The sequence below is a fragment of the Gobio gobio genome, assembly GCF_949357685.1.
Source record: "Gobio gobio genome assembly, chromosome: 24".
Taxonomy (NCBI): Eukaryota; Metazoa; Chordata; class Actinopteri; order Cypriniformes; family Gobionidae; genus Gobio; species Gobio gobio.
Genome location: NC_137120.1, coordinates 35,015,532 through 35,036,582, shown reverse-complemented (window position 1 = coordinate 35,036,582; position 21,051 = coordinate 35,015,532). Strand labels below are relative to the sequence as shown.

At 37.0% G+C, this 21,051-nt stretch overlaps 1 protein-coding gene across 1 annotated transcript in view; it reads right to left on the bottom strand.

The window, feature by feature from the left end:
• The window catches only part of patj (PATJ crumbs cell polarity complex component), a 168,624-nt gene that overhangs the window by 26,602 nt on the left and 120,971 nt on the right, over positions 1-21,051 (bottom strand). The window contains exons 31-35 of the mRNA XM_079808025.1: positions 18,745-18,941; positions 7,868-7,959; positions 3,309-3,381; positions 2,535-2,636; positions 1,423-1,509 (exon numbers count right to left, since the gene is read on the bottom strand). Of these exons, the coding sequence (XP_079664151.1) occupies positions 1,423-1,509; positions 2,535-2,636; positions 3,309-3,381; positions 7,868-7,959; positions 18,745-18,941 (551 nt within the window). The remainder of the gene's footprint in view (positions 1-1,422; positions 1,510-2,534; positions 2,637-3,308; positions 3,382-7,867; positions 7,960-18,744; positions 18,942-21,051) is intronic.

Sequence of the window (21,051 nt, the reverse complement as noted above, 5' to 3'; positions counted from 1 at the left end):
GTCCACTGTTGGAGCAATCATTAGAAAATTGAAGAAGCTAAACATGACTATCAATCTCCCTCGGACTGGGGCTCCATGCAAGATCTCACCTCGTGGGGTCTCAGTGATCCTAAGAAAGGTGAGAAATCAGCCCAGAACTACACGGGAGGAGCTGGTCAATGACCTGAAAAGAGCTGGGACCACCGTTTCCAAGGTTACTGTTGGTAATACACTAAGATGTCATGGTTTGAAATCATGCATGGCACGGAAGGTTCCCCTGCTTAAACCAGCACATGTCCAGGCCCGTCTTGAGTTTGCCAATGACCATTTGGATGATCCAGAGGAGTCATGGGAGAAAGTCATGTGGTCAGATGAGACCAAAATATAACTTTTTGGTCATAATTCCACTAAACGTGTTTGGAGGAAGAAGAATGATGAGTACCATCCCAAGAACACTTCCCTACTGTGAAGCATGGGGGTGGTAGCATCATGCTTTGGGGTTGTTTTTCTGCACATGGGACAGGGCGACTGCACTGTATTAAGGAGAGGATGACCGGGGCCATGTATTGCAAGATTTTGGGGAACAACTTCCTTCCCTCAGTTAGAGCATTGAAGATGGGTCGAGGCTGGGTCTTCCAACATGACAATGACCCGAAGCACACAGCCAGGATAACCAAGGAGTGGCTCTGTGAGAAGCATATCAAGGTTCTGGCGTGGCCGAGCCAGTCTCCAGACCTAAACCCAATTGAGAATCTTTGGAGGGAGCTCAAACTCCGTGTTTCTCAGCGACAGGCCAGAAACCTGACTGATCTAGAGAAGATCTGTGTGGAGGAGTGGGCCAAAATCCCTCCTGCAGTGCAAACCTGGTGAAAAACTACAGGAAACGTTTGACCTCTGTAATTGCAAACAAAGGCTACTGTACCAAATATTAACATTGATTTTCTCAGGTGTTCAAATACTTATTTGCAATTTTATCATACAAATAAATAGTTAAAAAATCATACATTGTGATTTCTGGATTTTTTTTGGGGATCATGTCTCTCAGAGTGGACATGCACCTACGATGACAATTTCAGACCCCTCCATGATTTCTAAGTGGGAGAACTTGCAAAATAGCAGGGTGTTCAAATACTTATTTTCCTCACTGTATGTATGTATGTATGTATGTATTTATGTATGTATGTATTCTAAATGTATTCATATATTTATAAATATAAGTAAACAATATAAATTATACATTTATTACTATAAATTAATTTATAGCAAATGTAAATAAATATCAGAAATTACAACAACAACAAAAAAATAGGTTAATAAATAAATATGGGGGTTCAATGCATACAGAAAATTGGCATTTGAGCACAGTATACATTTTGCCAAAATAGTAAAAGTAAGATAGTATGCCATTCTGAATATCTGGTTGATTTCTAAGCTGTTCCTCACCTTTACAGATGACTCTCCATCTCTGACACTATTCTGCATCTGATCACTCTGCGTGGGGCTCACGGTCTGTGCCACGCTGGGTTGATCCTGCATGAGGAGTCAAGCAAACAGATAAAATAAACGGCAGGCCTAGATGCTCCCCCTACAGAGCTTCAACTAGGTCAAAACCGCAGTCGCTGCCTCCATCTAGGACAGAGTTAAGCTAGAGGCAGCTGATGACAATGAGCTGCTGTTTACAGCCAAGCGCCCCCGAGAAGGTTTCGACTGTTTGTTTACCGGAACAAATCCACAGTTAGGTCTGCAACAGCTGGTTCGAGCTCAGACTGACAACGAGGAGATGAAAATGAGGAGAGATGGGATAGGCTCGTAGAACGCGGAGTCAACAGTCATTATTGTTTTCATAATGATGACACAGGTTGCCACGTTCTTGCATCACATCTGTTGAAAAGTCAGAAACTCTGGGCATGGCTGACTGAAATTAACCATCTCATTATACTCTTTTTTTTTTTTTAATTCATTACAGTTTTATTGGAATCTACATTAGACTGAGACATGAGAAGTGCCCCTATTATGCTTTTTCGGATATCACCTTTCAGGTAGTGTGTAATACAGCTGTTTGTGAATGTAAAATGTCTGCAAAGTTTCAAAGATCAAAGTGCACGACAAATAAACCTAAGGCCCGTTCACACCAAGGACGACAACTATAAAGATAACGGAAAAAGATAGTTTTAAAAATCGTTCTCAATATTAAAGAATAGCACAGTTCACACCACAGCTATAACAATAACAACACGGAGAAACACTATTGTTCGAATCACTTTCAGAACGATTTTATCCAGTCGATTAATGATAAAAACATTGACAGCCAATCAGAATCCATCCTGCTGTAACAAGCTCAAGCATTTAAAGAGAATAAACAGAACGAAATTCAGCTGAAAGTCAGATAGGGTAATGTGCGTGTCATTTCCGACATGTGCTGTAAGCGGTAGACAAATCACAACAGATGGGGCCTTCTGACCAATCAGGCTCTCAGAAAGGGGGGGTTTAATTCAAATGAGCAATCCATGGCCTCTGACCTTTACACAAAGGGTGTTGATTTGACGAAGACTCACCTTGATTACAAGCGGTTCAGGTGGGCTTCTGCTCAGAGGGAGGCTTTCGGGTAACTGTGGCTTCTCTGTTAGAACAGGAACTGCTGGCGTATTTTGCGGTGTCTGAAACAACAGTTTTGGAATCAGTCTAATTTTTTGTATTTTTAGTAATTAGTCAAGTCACCTGAATTTATATAGCGCTTTTTGCAACACAGATTGCTTGAAAGCAGCTTTACAGTGATGATAGGAATTAAATTTTGTTTTAAATAAAACATTACTATACATGAATATTATAATAACAATATATAATCTAATATAATAATAATAATAATGATTAATAAATATAACAATTTAGATTTGTTAATATTAACTGTGATCTCTATATTCATATTTTATATAAAAATTCAGTAATTAATTAATAATGTATTAATTAAAAAAAAATTATTATTTAAAAATATGTATAAATTATGGTTACATGTTGGTCGACAAAACTTTGTGCATGACATGGTTAGGACAAAAACAGACTTACAGAGAAGAAGATCCTCTTAAATACTTATACTAACAATGTCATATGTTTTAGATTTTGAAAATTACCTACATGAAATAATCATGTTAATAATCTAACATGTGAGATGAGTCAAAGGAACATTTTATAACCATTTAAATAATTGCTGGCAGTTTTTAGAGACATTGCATATCTAAATAAATGAAAAAAAAAAAAACCTTACGTTCCATTGGAGAACAAGCCTTAGCAAAAGACAGGTTTAACAGGTGACTATTTATAATGTCCCGTACCTCACTGGGGTAGAATGAGGAAGGCTGGGAAGGAAAAGGAGCGACAGCCATTTGATTGAGAGCATCTTCATTCCTATCAACAGACAGAAAAAAATTGACATCGGTTCACAAAGTTTACATCAGTTCAGAGCAAATGATCAGCAGAGGTATAAAAGTAGTCACACAACTTATTTACAAAAATATTCATAAAATAAACTATATAATATGTATTTAAATGTATTTATTTTTTATATGCAGTACCTGTCAAAGGTTTGGAAACAGTACAGTTTTTTAATGTTTTTTAAATGTTATAATACCTTTTAAAAATGTCATTTATTCTTGTGATGCAAAGCTGAATTTTACTCCAGTCTTCAGTGTCACATGAACCTTCAGAAATCATTCTAATATGCTGAATTGTATTATTATCAATGTTGAAAACAGTTGTTGCTTAATATTTTTGTGGAAACGATAATATTCAAGCATTTGTGAGAAATTAAAAAAAGAGAAATTAATACATTTATTCATCAAGGATGCATTATTTGATCAAAAGTGACAGTGAAGACATTTATAATGTTACAAAAGATTTCTTTTTAATAAATGCTTTAATAAATACAGTTAATTGAACTTTCTATTCATCACAAAATCCTAAAAAAAGTATCACCATTTTGACAAAAATATTAAGCAGCACAATTGTTTTCAACATTTATAATAATAATAATAAATGTTTCCTGAGCACCAAATCATCATATTATAATGATTTCTGAAGGATCATGTCACACTGAAGACTGGAGTAATGATGCTGAAAATATAGCTTTGCATAACAGGAATAAATTACACTTTAAAAACATTTTTCATTTGTAATATTTCATTATATTACTGTTTTTACTGTATTAAATAAATGCAGCCTTGGTGAGCATAAGATATTTCTTTCAAAAACATTAACTTTTTTTGTATATTAGTCTTATTTTTACTGGCAAAACATCTTAATTGTGATCGAATTTTAAAGAGAACATTTTTTTGTCCAAGAAAAATAAATCCCATCCTGTCGATGACGCCAAAATTTGGTCCAGCTCACTCTATACTTCTCATTTTCCCACATGGCAGTTTTCTACACTCAGATCGATAAGGACTGATGGAGCAGATGAATTGAGATGTTGCACTATAAATCCTCTGAGCCTCTTCCTCAAGATCTTAGGTTGACCAGATATATCGCTCACTACATCCCTCCTTCTGTTCACCTTGGCGTTATCTTTGCACACTAAACGACCCGTTTCCAATTACTGTTCTTGTCAAGGTAAGTTCAACGGCGATGATCAGAATTGATGAAACAATCAATTCTGAGCTTGTTTCCAAATAACCCCTTCTGAAGGAAGATCAAAAACACAAAATTTTGAACTAACTAGGGTCATGGAAACTAGTCAGGATTTCATTCAGCTTCAAAATCCATTTGCTAAACAACTTGGTAGCCATCTACAATGACACTGTGACATTTTGTGACATTTCACGTCACAGGTGGAGACGTTTCAGTCTTGACCACCGCCTAGTTATGTTGCCATGGCAATGTGCTTTTCTCCATGACATTCCATCATGTGCTGACAAATTACTTTTGACACAATACAAATAATTTACAATGGCTTTCAGAACAGTCTAAAAATACAAAAATGATAAATCCCTAGACTGAAATCCGACTAGACTGATAGCAACACAAACGGTGTGTCTGTTAAAACAATCTATTAATATTCAGTAGCATGTCAACATTTGTTTTGATAGCTGTAAATTGAGCTGTCACACTCCTCTGACTGATAATGAGTTGTAGATAGCGAAGATATATTATTTTCTTTACACAGCCATTATCAGCAAAACCTGACAAAATAACCAGTCAAATAAAGGTCAAGCTAACAAATACTCACATGAAAACACAAGATATGAACAGAAACAGATTATATGTCTCTGATTATGCCTGTAGTGACAGAATCAGCATTTGTTCATGATGGACTGAAGGACTGTGTTTTTTTTACACTCTATTGCACTTTCAAAATATCTCTGTGCTATTAACGTGATATAATGATAGCAGTTCCAGTCTATTACACCATATCACTCCTCATTCTCTGGATGGGATGACATGACAACTCCAGAAATACTGCAATCAAAATGCCATCAAGTATCACATCAAATGTATCAATGTCACATGTCCTTGCTCTTGTAAGATTTGCTAATACACAAAAACAAGCATGTGCTTCATGCGGTAACTTATGAATGATGACTCCACTCTTCAAAGTGACAAGAGATAGATATAACATGATAAGTATAGAATGCTAGACAACTATTTGAAGGACATTTTTCATTCTTAAAATAAATTAAAATAGGTTTTGTCATACTGCCATAGACAAGTACAGATTCTCATACATGAACAAATAAAAAATAATACAAAAAAATATATATATATTTTATCTAACTATATCAGGTGGCGGATCTTGTAAACTTTGTTGTTGCCACTGCGATTGGTAGTCACATCATGTTATTGTGCCTTAACAAAATGACCAAACAAAACAAAAAACAAAACAAAACAAAATGACCAAACTAAACCAAAACAAACAAAAAACTAAACTAAACCAAACAAAAATCAAACCAAAACAAAAAAAATCAAAAACCAAAACAAAAACGACCAAACTAGACGAAAAAACAACAACTAAAAACCAAACAAAAATGACCAAACTAAACAAAAACAAACCAAAAACAACCAAAACAAACTAGACCAAACAAAACAAAAATTAAAAAACCAAACCAAAACAAAAACGAACAAACTAAACTAGACAAAACTAGAATCAAACCAAACCAAAACAAAAACGACCAAACCAGACTAAAGCAAACAAAACAAATAACAAAACAAAATTTCCAAACCAAACTACACACAAAAAATCAAACAAAAGCTAAACCAAAACAAAACCGACCAAACTAGACAAAACAAAAATCAAACCAAAACAAAAAAATGCAAAAAAATCAAAAACCAAACCAAAAACGACCAAACCAAACTAGACCAAACTAAACAAAAATTAAAAAACCAAACAAAAACAAAAACGAACAAACCAAACTAGACAAAGCTAGAATCAAACCAAACCAAAACAAAAACGACCAAACCAGACTAAAGCAAACAAAACAAATAACAAAACAAAACTTCCAAACCAAACTACACACAAAAATCTAACAAAAGCTAAACCAAAACAAAAACGACCAAACTAGACAAAACAAAAATCAAACCAAAACATAAAAATACAAAAATAAAAAAACAAAACAAAACAAAAACGACCAAACTAGACCAAACTAAAATAAAAAAAATTAATACAAAAACGACCAAACTTGACAAAAAAACCAAAAAAAACACGACCAAACCAAACTAGACCAAACAAAACAATTAAAAACCAAACCAAAACAAAAATGACCAAACTAAACAAAAACCAAACCAAAAACAAGCAAACCAAACTAGACCAAACAAAACTAAAATGTAAAAACCAAACCGAAACAAACAAACAAACCAAACTAGACAAAACTAGAATCAAACCAAACCAAAACAAAAACGACCAAACCAGACTAAAGCAAACAAAACAAATAACAAAACAAAACTTCCAAACCAAACTACACACAAAAATAAAACAAAAGCCAAACCAAAATCAAACAAAGCAAAAATAAAGAATGTGTGAAAATTGTGGAAATAAAACTGTATAAACCATTATATTAATTATCAAAAACAATTATATAATATATATTATATTTTTTCTATTCATTGAGAAACTGAAATATGCAGGGAATAGTGTAACCCTTAATGATTCGTTACAGTGCAGGAACATGCAAGTGAACTGCAACAAAGCTAAAACTGAGAAACTTGGGCAGCTAGTTTTAGTACCTTATATATACACACTTTCCCAAATATAAATTGAACCTGAAATCTTACTCTGAAAGTTGTCTATAACATGTCCATGCTATTTGCCAACAGCCAATACACAGACATAATTGCATCAACATCTTAATACACAGAGAGAAATGGAAAATTGTTCTCCATGTTCATTACAGATGTGAAAGTGTACTGAAAGGACTGGCAGTGACTCAGATTGCTTCAATCCTACACAGACTGCCATTGCCTGCTTTATGATTCTAATTAGCCATGGTGCCTTGGGATTTCAGCCTGATCAAGGAGTTTGGTCAGAAAAAAAAATGCAATCTACTCGTCGATTTCAGATGATAAAGCTCTGGGCGAGTGGGATTACTTGGTTTGAGTAATTGCGAAGAGGAAAGAACGTCAGTTTCTGCTCACATGTTTCAAGTTCAAGACAGTGACAACAATGCACTACATTTTGCGCTTGTTATACATTTTAGAGCTGTCAATGAATTATTCATTGATTTCGATATTTTAAAATCGCACATTTAAATATTCCAGAGGTAAAAACCAACACATTATAATAAATTCATAAACTCATTATTTTTAATGAGTTAAAGAATTGATACCAAGGCTGAAATGATAGTAATTTGTTACAAATGAACAGATGGTAGTGTGAAAAACAGGGTCGTCTCTGAGGGTGTCTTACCTGACCAGGACGAGTTTGACCTTTGACGCGGCACTTTTTATTATGGCTGACGCGTTCTGGTGGCTCCTGCCGTACAACACCTGGTTGTTTATCTGATGAAAGCAGAAAAACAAATCAGACAAAACCATGATTTGTCAATGAAAAATCTTTAAAAAATCATCAGCAAAATTATGTTTATTTTGTAAGTTTATCACATTTTATGACCTATTTATAAACAGTAATCTACAACCCCAAATCAGAAAAAGTTGGGACAGTATGGAAAACGCAAAAAAAAAGAAGTGATTTCTAAATTTACTTTGACTTGTATTTCATTGCAGACAATATGAACAAAAAATATTTCATGTTTTGTCAGGTCAACTTCATGTCATTTGTAAATATGCATCCTTTCCTGTCATTCAGACCTGCAACACATTTCAAAAAAAGTTGGGACAGGAGCAATTTAGGGCTAGTAATGAGGTAAAATTGTTAAATAATGATGTGATTTGAAACAGGTGATGTCAACAGGTGATTGTAATAATGATTTGGTACAGAAGCAGCATCCAAGAAAGGTCTAATCCTTTAGGAGCAAAGATGGGCCGAGGATCACCAGTTTGCCAACAAATACGTGAGAAAATTATTGAAATGTTTAAAAACAATGTTCCTCAAAGAAAGATAGGAAGAGATTTGGATATTTCACATTCAACAGTGCATAACATAATTAAAAGATTCAAGGAATCTGGAGGAATTTCAGTGCGTAAAGGACAAGGGCGCAAGCCTAAGCTGAACAACCGTGATCTCCGATCCCTCAGGCGGCACTGCATCAAGAATCGTCATTCATCTATAAGTCTATCATCTATCATCTATATTCATCACAAATGCCAGTTAAAACTGGCCACTGTGCCAAAAGGAAGCCCTATGTTAACAGTGTCCAGAAGCGCCGTCGACTTCTCTGGGCCCGGAGGCATCTGGGATGGACCATCACACAGTGGAAACGTGTACTGTGGTCAGATGAATCAGTATTTGAGGTATTTTTTGGGAGGAATGGATGCCGTTTGCTCCGGACCAAAGAAGAAAAGGATCATCCAGACTGTTACCAGCAACAAGTCCAAAAGCCAGGGTCTGTCATGGTATGGGGTTGTGTCAGTGCCCTTGGCAAAGATAACTTGCACTTCTGTGAAGGCACCATTAATGCTGAAAAGTACATAGAGATTTTGGAGCATAATATGTTGACTTCAAGAAGACATCTTTTCCAGGGACGTCCATGCATATTTCAACAAGACAATGCAAAACCACATTCTGCACACATTACAAAGTCCTGGCTGCGGAGGAAGAGGGTACGGGTACTTGACTGGCCTGCCTGCAGTCCCGACCTGTCTCCAATAGAGAATGTGTGGCGCATTTTGAAGCGCAAAATGCAACAACGAAGACCCCGTACTGTTGCCCACCTTAAGACTTGTTTGCAGGAAGAATGGGACAAAATTACACCTGAAACACTTCATTACTTGGTGTCTTCAGTCCCTAAACGTCTTTTAAGTGTTGTGAAAAGGAATGGCAACATTACAAAGTGGTAAATGCTTTACTGTCCCAACTTTTTTTTTTAATGTGTTGCAGGTCTGAATGACAGGAAAGGATGCATATTTACAAATGACATGAAGTTGACCAGACAAAACATGAAATATTTTGTGTTCATATTGTCTGCAATGAAATACAAGTCAAAGTAAATTTAGAAATCACTTTTTTTTTTTTTTTTTTTGCGTTTTCCATACTGTCCAACTTTTTCTGATTTGGGGTTGTAGGTAAAAAGAAAGGGTTCATAGAAATGGAGAAAGGAAATAAAGGAAAAAGTATTTGGTCCTACTACAGAGAACCACATAACCGAAAAAACCTGTGACGATACCATGGTACTTTGTTTCTTCTTAAGCAAAAGTTATCTCACATTTCATGACCAACTTGTATGCAGTAATCTAGGTAAATCGAAAAAGTTCACATACTTTTTCTTCCAAGGAAAGTCATGGTATTATTATAGAACCACCACACGTTTTGCAAGTTTTGTAAGTTTGACCGCATCTGAGTTTGTGCACATGTATTTGAGACCGGTTGACTTGTGTCTCCAATCACCTGTGACAGAATCATTAGCTGGAGCACTAGTGGATCGTGACTAATGCTGCAGAGCGTTCACGTCTAATGGAGATAGATATTAGACAAAGGTCAGTGAGCAACCCAGCCTCAAAATCCACAGCAAAATACGGCATTCGTACATGTCCACCAAATTGCTAAATCGATAGGTAATTCCGAGGAGGAAACGAATGTGGAAACCAGAAAGCCAGGGAATTTATTGTGGGACACAGCAATAAGGAGGACCATCCGAGTTCATTCAGAAATGAATTGTGAATGACTTTCTGAATTAGAGTTATTATAGTTAACCGAAACTAAAACATTTGGTCACACGGTGGCGTAGTTACATTGTACTTAATCAAATAAGTACGTAGTTACATTGTACTTACTCAAATAAAGAGTAATATTAATGAACTACATGTTCTTACTTTAGACTTACGATTAGGGTTTGGTTTAGGGTTAGTTTCTTGTAATTATGCATCATTTATTGTTATTACTATAGTAAGTACATGTATTAATATGTAAATACGTCACCTTAGAATAAAGTGTCACCAAACGTTTTTGTTGATAGAAAAAGTATTTTATTTCAGCTAGTTGTTCAAAGCAACATTTCTCCTTTTTATTAAGTTTAACTTGATGTAATAAAATAATTAAAACAAAAATAAAAATGAATAAAAAACTAAAATTTATTAAAATGACAAAGAACACAAAATGACTAATATTTAAACAAAAATTGAAAATATAAAAATAAATACAAATTCAAAATATTAATTAAAGCTGCGAGCAGCGATGACGGGCCCAAGCCGGTGGCACCGCCACGCCGGTGGCATCAGCTTAACTGTGCACGGCAGGCAATAGGCATTTAAACAGGAGAATATTTTAGAATCGCTCGAATATGCCACATTTACCGCAGCAACTGGTGCCACTATCACCACAAGCCACACCCATGATGTAATTTAAATCTAGATTAATTTTAAAGTCATAGGATAAAATAAATAAAAGTTATATTTTCCTGCTCAAAATTTTGTAAGTCCAGAAGGCCAGTATTTAATTCCAGGTGTTTGTAGTTCTTTTTTACTAATTCACACTAAAGTGATAGTTTTTTGTGATAGTCTATGATACGAAAGGGGTAAATTATCATTCCGAGAGAGAAAGGCACACACACAAACTCACAGGGTGAGAGAGACACCCCCCCCCACACACACACACACACACACACACACACCACACACACACACGTGCGCGCACACAATCAAACACACACACACCCAGGGTGAGCCTGAGAGTGAGGGGGGAGGGGAAGGACTGAGAGAGAGGCAATCTGCACATTGAACAAGGTTCACAAGATTTTAACAACAAAAAGAAATAAAATCTAAATGGTGGGAGAAAGTTTTTTTTATTTCACTCTCTGAAAAAAATATGTTGAATATATTTGAAATCAATATGTGTGGTCCAATATAAAAAATAAATAGAGAAAGTCACACACACACACACACACACACACACACACACACACACACACACACACACACACACACACACACACACACACACACACACACACACACACACACACACACACACACACACACACACACACACACACACAATGATAGAGGGAGAGTGAGGGGGAGGGGAAGGACTGAGAGAAAGACACACACACATACTCACAGGGTGAGAGAGAGAGCCCCCCCCCCTCCACACACACACACACACACACAGAGAGAGTGATAGAGAGGGGGAAGGGGAAAGACAGGCGGAGGGCATTCCATAGACTTAATGGTTTTTATACTGTACAAACTGTAAATTCTATCCCCCTACACTACCCCTAAGCCTACATATCGCACACACACACACACACACACACACACACACACACACACACACACACACACACACACACACACACACACACACACACACACACACACACACACACACACACACACACACACACACACACACACACACACACACACACACACACACACACACACACACACACACACACACACACACACACACACACACACACACACACACACACACTACCCCTAAACCTACCATCACAGAAAACATTCTGCATTTTTACATTTTTATTAAAACATTGTTTAGTATGCTTTTAAAGCTATTTTGATTTACGGGGACACATGAAATGTCTTCATAAACCATGATTATGTTGTAATAAACACCCCTCCAACACACCCATTTCTGAGGCTTTGCCCATTTCCACTGACTGACATCTCTGATGTGTGTGTTGAGTTTCAAGCAATTTCAAGCATGCTAAGAGCCTCAAAAACAGCCAAAAGATGATTAAACTTTGACACACTGCCATGGCAACAGTATGTAAAATATCAGGAATCCATTCGTATGTCTACATCTGCCATGTTTTGTCATTATACTGATGAAGTTTGAAGTAAATCGGGTGAAAACAAGACAGTGATTTAGCATTTTTGAAAGTGACACACTTCCTGCTGCCAGTTGGTGGACACACACACACACACACACACGTTTGTTTTTGTGAAATGTGAGGACATTCCATAGGCGTAATGGTTTTTATACCGTACAAACCGTATTTTCTATCCCCTTACACTGACCCTAAACCTACCCATCACAGGAGACTGTGCAGTTCACTTTCTGTGAAAAAAACCTTGTTCTGTGTGATTTATAAGCATTTTGAAAAGTGAGGACATGGGGAACGTCCTCATATTTCACCCTCTTTTTGTAATACCTGTGTCATACCCATGTCATTATACACATTTGTGTCCTGATATTTCACGAAAACATGCCCACACACACACACACACACACACACACACACACACACACACACACACACACACACACACACACACACACACACACACACACACACACACACACACACACACACACACACACACACACACACACACACACACACACACACACACACACACACACACACACACACACACAGACACACAAACCCCTTAAAGCTATTTCATTTATGGGACACAGGAAATATTCTCATAAACCATGTTTTCATTGTAATTTGTAGTATATTTTTAAAGCTACTTGGTTACATTTTAATAATACATTATTTAGTATGTTTTTAAAGATATTTTTATTATGTGGACACATGAAATGTCCTCATTAACCACTACGTTGTAATAACAGTGTAATACCCATGTCATTATACAAATTTGTGTCCCTAATAAATCACATAAACAAGCACACACACACACACACACACACACACACACACACACACACACACACACACACACACACACACACAGAAAGAGAGTTTAAAAAATAACACAACACTGCCACCCTTTAGTGAGGGGAGGGCAGACAGAGAATAAATATTCAGAAGAAATATATTAAATAAAATAAATATATTGATCTGAAAAATAGTATGATTATTTTAAAGCTATTTGGTTACATTTTAATAAAACATTGTTTTAGTATGTTTTTAAACACACACACATACACGTTGTAATACCAGTGTAATACCCATGTCATTATACAAATTTGTGTCCTCATAAATCACAAACAAGAGAGAGAGAGAGAGAGAGAGAGAGAGAAACAAGTTTTTTTTTATCCTGCTTCAAAACTAATACAATGCTGCCATCTTGTGTTCATTGAGGGGAGAGCAGCAGACAGAGAATTTCTGTTCCCCTTTTTTGTCCTTATTTAATCCCTTGCCATGGAAACACCGTTTGAGATATCCAATATCCGTTCACATTTTAGCATCTTCAGTATCTTTGTTTCATGTTGACCGAGTTTGGTGGAGATTGAATAAAACGCCTACGAGGAGAACGTAAAAACTCAGACCCCGATTTAACCAAAAATTTACCTTCAAACCAAAATATCTGACTTCCTGTTGGTCGGAGCTAATGACTGTAAATTAGAAAGTTGTCCGGCTCGATGAGGTCAATATATATACTGAGTTTGGTGATTGTAGATGAAACGAAGCCCTTCACTTTTGTCAAAAGGTGGCGCTAGAGAGCCCCTCATCCCCGCCCGTTTCTGATGCTTTGCCCATGTGTACTGACTGACATCTCTGATGTGTGTGTTGAGTTTCAAGCAGTTTCAAGCAATTTCAAGCATGCTAAGAGCCTCAGAACAGCCAAAAGATTATTAAACTTTGACACGTTGCCATGGCAACAGTATTTGAAATTTCAGGAATCCATTTCATACGTCTCTATCTCTCATGTTTTCACATTATACTGATGAAGTTTGAAGTAAATGGGGTGAAAATAAGATGGTGATTCAAAGCATTTTTGAAAGTGACACACTTCCTGCTGCCAGTTGGTGGCGCTATAACTTTGACTCACAAAAGTCATATCCATGTGATCGGCCTCTTACAACAAACACACAGCTGAAGTTTCATCCAAATCAGTCAATGTTTGCACAAGTTATAACACACTTCCTGTTTCCCTTTTCTCGCCATAAATTCGTTGCTTCGCCACGGCCACACCATTTGAGATATCAAAAATCCGCTCGCAATTTAGCATCCTGGATATGTTCTCTTCATGCTGACCGAGTTTGGCGATGATCGAAACAATGGCCTCGGAGGAGTATATTAAATTCCAGAGCATGGGTTTTCCGAACAACCGATTATAGCTCACTTCCTGTTGGGCTGACGCATAACTATGAGCACGAAAGTTGTTTGGCCCGATGAGGTCTATATGTGTACCGAGTTTCATACATGTACGTGCAAGTGTGTTTGATATATGGACCAAGTTTTCAGACCCCACTTAAGGGGGCGCTGTCGAGCCCCCCTGCCACGCCCGGGTACCAGCTTCAGCCCGGCTCTGATGGCCGCGCATTCCGACGCCTGTGCGAAGTTTCAAGAGTTTTCGAGCATGTTAAGTGCCCCAAAAGTACCCGAGAAGTCGAAAAAAAAAAAAAAAAAAAAAAAAAAAAAAAAAACAAAGAATAATCTGAGGAAGAACAATAGGGCTCTGCGCCCTTTCAGGGCTTGGGCCCTAATAATCTGAGGAAGAACAATAGGGCTCTGCGCCCTTTCAGGGCTTGGGCCCTAATAAAACTATAATAGTATCTTAATGATACTAAACGGAAACGTAGTTTGAAGTAGCAGATTCAGAATCATTTGATTTTCAATTGAAATGTTCATATTAAATAATTTTATTTTATTATTATACATTTTTAATAGATTTTAATAATATATTTCCTTGTTCCTTGTATGAATTACTTATAATAATATTATAATACACACAACTACATACTGTCTATTTCCAGAAATATTATTGATCACCTGCATAAGTTTGGATTTAATTAATTTGTATTAATTGATATAGTTATTAAATTATGTATTTCCTAATCCAAAACATTTCCCAAAATCTTCCATATATACTGTATATACAATAAATCGTGTAAATATTAAATTGAGGATTTGCTTTTTTAAATGCTTAATAAATTAAGGAATAAAATGTATTCTTCATATCAGGAAATAAACAGCCATTATTTGTTAAAACTACTGGTTTAAAAATATTTTAATATTTTTTATTAAGTAATAATTTTTTTAATTAATAATTAATTAATATTTTAAATGACAGAAAAACAATGTCATTTAAATTCCAAATTCAACTTCCCATGAGGAGTGGCCAATTCAATTCTAATTTAAACTCAGGAATAAAAACATTAAAATTGTGAATGTATAAAAACATGGTGAACTGACGTTATCAGTATTGTACATTTGCCGTTTCAACTTTTGCAATGAATTCTGTATCTTGTGGAGAGATTCTGGGGTTCGAAGAAGCTGAGGCAACACTTGAGAGATAAAGCGAGCAGGAGAGAGAGGCAGAGAAAGTGATAAGCAAGAGCAGACAGAGATAGTGAAACCGAGGGCAGGTGGCTTCATTTGAAATCCATCCGGCCATCTGAGGAAAAACCTTCCACTTCTCGTTTGCACATTAATGGCTCAGGCACAGGTATAGGTATAAACAGGTAGGGAACGAGATAGAGGAACCAGATGATCCACATCCAGAACAGTGAGCCTGGCCACCATGTCTATCAAGATTCAAAGTGATTTTGCCTGTATGAGACTGACCCAGACAACCTATGTTTCATTCAATATTAGACCAGAATGAGAAAGAAACTGATGGAAACCACCATTTTCCCCTTGGATTACAATGGGCTCAACATGAAAAGGCTATTACCTAGAGAAAGAAAAAAAATGAAAGCGAGAGAGATGGATAGCTTCTAAATCCTGAACCCTGACACATAATTCCTCACTGGGACCTCATATGTTAGCATTACTTGGTTTTAAAAATGGGTAGGTACAGTTTGTTTTAATATGTTTTTAAATATATATATTTTTAATACAAATAATTAATCCTTTATATTAATTAATGTCACTTATTAATATTATTTATAAATAATATTGACGAAATATTAGTAAGTGTATTTTAAATGATTTTTAACTGTTATAACAAAACAACATATTCATAATTTGAATAGATTAAAAATAATAATTTAATATTAATGAGTAGTTTAACATTAATATTACATTTTATATTTATTCTTTTATTGCATAGTATATTTATTTACTTCAAATAAGTAAATAATTATAATTATAATATATATACAGATTAGGGATGTGACATGAGGAAAATTCCCCCTGGTTATTCGACGTGTGACAACACCGGTAATACCGGTATCACCGACGGGGGCTTTTATATCGCTAATTCTAAACCGAAAGTAAAATGTGCACGGCACATAATTTGTATAAAAGTTGAGCTTCCATAGGAATGAACTGAAAACGTGCCAGTGGACATGCACTGTGAACGAATGACAGTGCGGCCGTGTGCATTTTACTTTAGGTTTAGAATTAGCGCCAATTCGGGGGCGGGTTGCTTGAATGGTTGAAACCTTCAGTTTTTATCTGTAGTGTCTGTTCCCTAACTGAACTAAATTATTTGTATTATATTATTATTAGTAAAAAAAAAAATCAAAACGACGGTGCCGCGCTGGGCAAGTGATGTAACGGGTGTTGCGCCTGAACACCGGTAACACCGGCAACACTAGGGTTGGGTACCGAAATCCGGTTCCAATATGGCACCGGTACTTATATAACCGGTATGTACCGGACCGAATCAGAACGCAGATTTCGGTTCCTCATTTCGGTGCCAAAATTCAAACGTGCTTTCAGGTGCTTTGGCTGGCACCGAGCCAGAGACAGACGCTCAGCGCTCGTCACATCACAACTCATGACAACTATTCAGTGTTTTCAACGACATCATGTTTATTCCAGGTTTCAGACATTTAAATGCTCATAAGTAGGCTACTAGCAAAACACACACACTGATGTCTATGAAAGCGGCAATGACAATCCTTTCAGGCGGTTATAATTTGACTAACGTTACGTGTTTTATTCACATCAGATAAATGCACATTATATAGTAACTATATAGTTTACTCTATTCTTCTTTCAGTTCACTGGTCACTTACTTTCATGTATTTTGTAAGACGAGAATGATCTCAAGTGTTGTAAATCCGACAGATCCGATTCTGAGGCGCAAACTAACATGGCGCCGCCCATTGCGCTTTATAGATCAACTAACACACATTGACTCACACATTTGAACATCAGATAGTTCGTGACACAGTTAAGAAGTTTGTGAATATTTTGAATAAAAAGAAAAAACGAAATAAACCCGATACAGCTGAGCTGTCAGCGCTATTGCGGCTGCTGTGTCATGTGAGAAACATGACGCGTCGTCATGGAAACATTAAGGCGATGCATTCTAAAATATTTAGCCAGAGAAAATTATCATATTTCAAAATAAAGCTGAAGCTCGAAGCTGGTTAGTAGCATACCGAGAATACAGACTAGGCTAACTGCTGTTATTACTGTAACTGTTATTTAGAGTTATATTAGGCTTGTTGTAGTTGGGTTAGGTGGCTATTAGGTTTTACTGTGAATTTGTAAATAAGTCAAGTATAATTTGTAAATAAGTCAATTGTGTTTTGTATTTATTTATATTCATACATTTAAGTATACATTAAACTTTTAATAAATGGTTCAATTTAAATAAATAAATAAAAAGCCATTTAATGTTATCCACCTCGTTTTGTGGCCATTTAAAAAAAAAAAAAAAGTATCGGTTCAGGCACCGGAACCGTTTTAAAAGTATCGGTTTGGCACCGGAATCGAAAAAAACCCAAACGATACCCAACCCTAGGCAACACTGACTATTAATTAATTAAAATTATAATAATAATTATTATTATTGGCTACTCATTAATACCAATAATTAGACTGGGTAAACCCAGCCTGATCTGCCAGCGATTTGATTTAACTTTTGCGGGAACCAATCACAGACTGGCTTATCCACCTGGCGCGCTATTGGAGGGATTATCACGATGACGGATAGAGAAGCGATGGGTCGTTGCCCGTTGATCATGCCTCTTGTGGTCTGATTGGTTGAAGGACTATCCAATTTCGTACAGAGTCATTTGAATTATGCTTGTTCATCACGCCTCTTGTGGTCTGATTGGTTGAAGGACTATCCAATTGCGTACAGAGTCATTTAATCTTAAATTGAGCTTGTTCTGGTGATAGCCAGACAAACCAATAATATCAATTATAATGACTGCTAATGAACAAATAATTGAATATGTTGTTCGGACAATACTGATATTTTAAAAATATTTAAAATACTTTTCGGAAGTTTGTCAAAAAGCGGAAGATGTTCACCGTCTCTAAGCTCCACCCTAGCAATTCAACACCCACCACTACAAACACTTGACTGTGTGTATGTGCGTCTCACCTCCAACAGCTCGTCGCCCACTTTGATGTGTCCGTCGCGGTTGGCCGGCCCTCCGGTGGTGATCCCCACCACAAAGATGCTCATACAGGAGCGATCCCTGTTCCCGGCCAGGCTGAGGCCCAAACCGTTCCGATCTTTCTCCAGTTCCACGATCAGCAGCTCTCCTGGCAGGTCCGCATACCTCTGCCTGATCACCTCTAAAGCAAAAAAAGGACACGTCAGATAGGGAATAGGACTAGACACAAAAGCAATTACTTTCCTAGAGGACACAGATAAAGGCACTGTTTACATGAGCGTCTATACATCAGACAGAGTATAGTAAACACTATTGACATGCAATCTGAAAAAGCCCCAAGGCTTGAAGAGCAAGCCCTTTTTCATTTCGAGAACATCCTCAGTATCTCATCCAGGAACTCAGCCTAGTGTGGCGTGCAATTACACGTTTATGTCACTATATGCAGTGCTTTTTTAATTTAAGGCCAATCTAAATCTATTCTAACCTAACGTGCTTCCTCTTGATCGCAAATAATGCATGCTGGGGGTCATTTTGAATGCAAACACATCTCTATTTCTTCAAAACATCCGACAAGTCAAAAACGACACTTTAGAACATCTCCTGAAAGCGGGAGTTTCGCATGGATGGGAATTTCAACAGCCCTTTCGATTGCTGAGGTTGAGTAGACTCGTTTTAATTTGCTCTGACAAGAATGACAAAAAAAACGAAACACTCATGTGGTTCAGCCGCAAGAGATTTTCCAGGTAGAGTGGAGAACAGAGATGAATCATTTACAGCTCAAGGCTCAGGTGATATTAAATCTAGACTTACAGAGCTCATGTAATCGATTCATGTTCACACTCTGGTAAATGGTTGGGGGAAAGACAGAGCAGAAACCTGCGGCATTTAATTGCCACTTGTGTTTTTAACTAAAGCATATCAATCTGGACAAAATGGCCCTTAACTGACCTAACACAAGCTCCTATCAAAACTAGGCCTTGTTCATCTTGCGGCACTTCCTGCAAAAGGAACAAAGTGAAAGCCTTGCATCTCTCAAAAGTCTGTATTATATGACTGTTATGGAAATGGGGGCGGAGTCGGGACTTCAAGGGAAAGTAGTGACTGGACTCTTGAGCACTGGGAACATTTGATAATCTTCCAGGCCAGCTGCTTCTCATGAATCTCAAAAGACTTCAATGGATGGAGAGACTTGAGTGTTGTTCAGTTTTTGTGCTATCAAAATTTTGTGTAGATGCTGCTGGTGGGCAGAGACAAAACACTTCAGACGGAGATGATTCGCTGGCACTTTTAAACCACAGCAGACCACCAGTTAGGACATCATTGATGAGAAACTGTGAGGGAACTTCGAAATACCGAATCAAAGAAAACCTGGCAATTTGTTGACTGATTTCAGATACTTAAACAAAATGAGGACATTGGCAGATGGTCAGTGAAGATACTTTTCATGACTTTTTCAACCCTTTAAAAGTCTTTTTCAAACTTCAATAAATCCCACGCGACACTTACCGTGGCTCTTTAAAGCAGCACGGCAAGCTTCGGAAGCCATTCTGATTAAAACCACAGCTGTCGAATGTACTTGAGGGGATGTGATAGGAAATGTGTATACCCGTGACCTTTCGCACTATGAAAGCACATCCCTGTTTCCGCTATGCTGCGGTGTAGCTCTTTGGGGGCGCATCGAAAGAGCACTGCTACCATGTGAGAGGCCTAATTAAAAGCTTTAGGACAATTGTAGTTACATAAAACTTCAGCAAATGGACGAAGTGAGAGAATCACACCCACTGTGCGAGGAAAGGGAGGAAAGATAAAGTGAGAGATAATAGGGAGGTCAAAATAGACAGGGTCTGTCAGTGTCTGATAACTGCTGCAGTCCATTAAAAGCTGATTTTACGCCTCATCTGCAAAACAGGAAAAGTTTTAATGGGATTATTGTTGTTGGTTTATGCATTTATTTAGGGGCTCTGTAAAAGAAAGTTTCTTGGTGATGCAGAGGAACAATTAAGAATAAATGTACCCTTGCACAACGCATGTTACTTTACTTTAAAAACTAGGGAGTACAGAGAAAGGGTTGAGACATTGACAAATGGTGAATATATAGCTTACAAATAAGTATCTCTCTCTCTCTCTCTCTCTCTCTCTCTCTCTTTCTCTCATATAAATACATTTTACACTATATTGGGACACACCTTCCAAATCATTGAATTCAGGTGTTCCAATCACTTCCATGGCCAAATGTGTATAAAATCAAGCACATAGGCATGCAGGCGCTTTTGTGAGAAGAATGGGTCGTG